The 2,538-nt window shown below is 44.3% G+C and overlaps 1 protein-coding gene across 1 annotated transcript; it reads right to left on the bottom strand.

Annotated features, from left to right (window-relative positions):
• Positions 1–230: 230 nt before the first annotated feature.
• On the bottom strand, positions 231–2,483 carry LOC132264382 (zonadhesin-like; the record flags this gene model as incomplete). The annotated part of the gene is made up of 3 exons (XM_059764573.1): positions 932–2,483; positions 770–831; positions 231–679 (listed from the first exon to the last, which is right to left on the bottom strand). Coding segments are annotated over exons 1-3 (2,063 nt in total), but the record flags the coding sequence as incomplete, so codon positions are not given.
• Positions 2,484–2,538: the final 55 nt, after the last annotated feature.

Raw genomic sequence — 2,538 nt, 5'->3', positions numbered from 1 at the left:
ATGAAACCGTAGACTTCGTTATTCGGACAGGGGCACTCTCTTTGTGGAACACATTTACCGTTGACTCTATAGTGGTTTCTCTTGCAATGACATTTGAAAGTACTGGCAACATTCAGACACTCACTCCAAATTATATCGCAGTTCTCTAAGCAATCAGTACTATATATATACTCCTCGTTTTCCGGACAAGGGCAATTGCTGCTTGGTACACAAATTCCATTTATTCTCACATGTGCATCTTCGCAGAAACATCCCTTTGTACAGGTCTCGAGAGTGCAGTCATGAGTACCGTCATACACACTTCATTGCACTTACTACTGTATCTAAATATTTCGTTTCCCTGGCACGGACATTTATCAAAGGTCTGGCATATCCCATTCACTCGAACAAAGCCTTCCTTGCAGAAGCATCCCCTGTATGTTTCTCCCTGCGGACAGTCGTCGTAGTTTTCTCTGCAGGACTCTTGGCACCGATCTCCGAAAGTGTATTCTTCATTATCGGCGCATGGACAAAGTGAATCTTCAACGCACACTCCGCTTATTCTCTTGTAACCGGGCTTGCAGAAGCATTTGTTGATGATCGTTATCAATCCACATTCATCAGGAGTAGTTCCACAGGTTTCATCGCATTCAGTGGAATGGCTGAAAACCTCATTTTCCGGACACGGACAATTGACATCCTTGACGCATTCCCATCAATCCTCTGTAGTGGCGCAGGCAGACACATCTAAAGGCGCTCGGCTCCTCTCGGCAATCATTCCACGTTTTACTGCAGTCTTCGGAGCATTCGTTGCTATTGGCATATTCCTCGTTTTCGCCACATCCACAATTGCTGCCAAGCACACATAATCCATTTATTCTAACATATCCATCATCACAAAAGCATCCTTTGGAGCTGGACTCTTCAGCGCAATCTTGATCGCCGTACTTACATTCCTCTTCGCATGAGTTTCCGTAAGTGAAAACTTCATTGTCGTTGCACGGGCATTTGTCAAATGGCTGACACATCCCATTCACTCGGACAAAGCCTTCCTTGCAAAAGCAGTCCCTGTAAGATTCATCTTTTGGGCAGTCGTGGTAACTTTGTCTGCAGGATTCGTGACATCGGTCTCCGAAAGTATATTTTTCGTTTTCGGCGCATGGACACATATCCTCAGTGACGCATGTTCCTGCTATTCTTTTGTACCCAAAATCACAATAGCATTTGTTGTTATTATTTATAATGGCACACTCTTGTATGGTAGTTCCACATGTCTCATAGCAATCATTCATGAAACCGTAGACTTCGTTATTCGGACAGGGGCACTCTCTTTGTGGAACACATTTACCGTTGACTCTATAGTGGTTTCTCTTGCAATGACATTTGAAAGTACTGGCAACATTCAGACACTCACTCCAAATTATATCGCAGTTCTCTAAGCAATCAGTACTATATATATACTCCTCGTTTTCCGGACAAGGGCAATTGCTGTGGCACACAAATTCCATTATTCTCACATGTGCATCTTCGCAGAAACATCCCTTTGTACAGGTCTCGAGAGTGCAGTCATGAGTACCGTCATTACACACTTCATTGCACTTACTACTGTATCTAAATATTTCGTTTCCCTGGCACGGACATTTATCAAAGGTCTGGCATATCCCATTCACTCGAACAAAGCCTTCCTTGCAGAAGCATCCCCTGTATGTTTCTCCCTGCGGACAGTCGTCGTAGTTTTCTCTGCAGGACTCTTGGCACCGATCTCCGAAAGTGTATTCTTCATTATCGGCGCATGGACAAAGTGAATCTTCAACGCACACTCCGCTTATTCTCTTGTAACCGGGCTTGCAGAAGCACTTGTTGATGATCGTTATCAATCCACATTCATCAGGAGTAGTTCCACAGGTTTCATCGCATTCAGTGGAATGGCTGAAAACCTCATTTTCCGGACACGGACAATTGACATCCTTGACGCATTTTCCATCAATCCTCTTGTAGTGGCGCAGGCAGACACATCTAAAGGCGCTCGGCTCCTCTCGGCAATCATTCCACGTTTTACTGCAGTCTTCGGAGCATTCGTTGCTATTGGCATATTCCTCGTTTTCGCCACATCCACAATTGCTGCCAAGCACACATAATCCATTTATTCTAACATATCCATCATCACAAAAGCATCCTTTGGAGCTGGACTCTTCAGCGCAATCTTGATCGCCGTACTTACATTCCTCTTCGCATGAGTTTCCGTAAGTGAAAACTTCATTGTCGTTGCACGGGCATTTGTCAAATGGCTGACACATCCCATTCACTCGGACAAAGCCTTCCTTGCAAAAGCAGTCCCTGTAAGATTCATCTTTTGGGCAGTCGTGGTAACTTTGTCTGCAGGATTCGTGACATCGGTCTCCGAAAGTATATTTTTCGTTTTCGGCGCATGGACACATAACGTCAGGGAGGCATATTCCTGCTATTCTCTTGAAACCTACTTCACAGTAGCATCTATTGTCCATATTCATCATTGCACAATCTTGTATATTCGTTCCACATGTCTCATGACAATTATTC

This window comes from Phlebotomus argentipes, unplaced genomic scaffold, assembly GCF_947086385.1.
Source record: "Phlebotomus argentipes unplaced genomic scaffold, Phlebotomus argentipes genome assembly contig_34, whole genome shotgun sequence".
In the NCBI taxonomy this organism is placed as follows: Eukaryota; Metazoa; Arthropoda; class Insecta; order Diptera; family Psychodidae; genus Phlebotomus; species Phlebotomus argentipes.
This window is presented reverse-complemented; position numbering and strand designations above follow the sequence as displayed.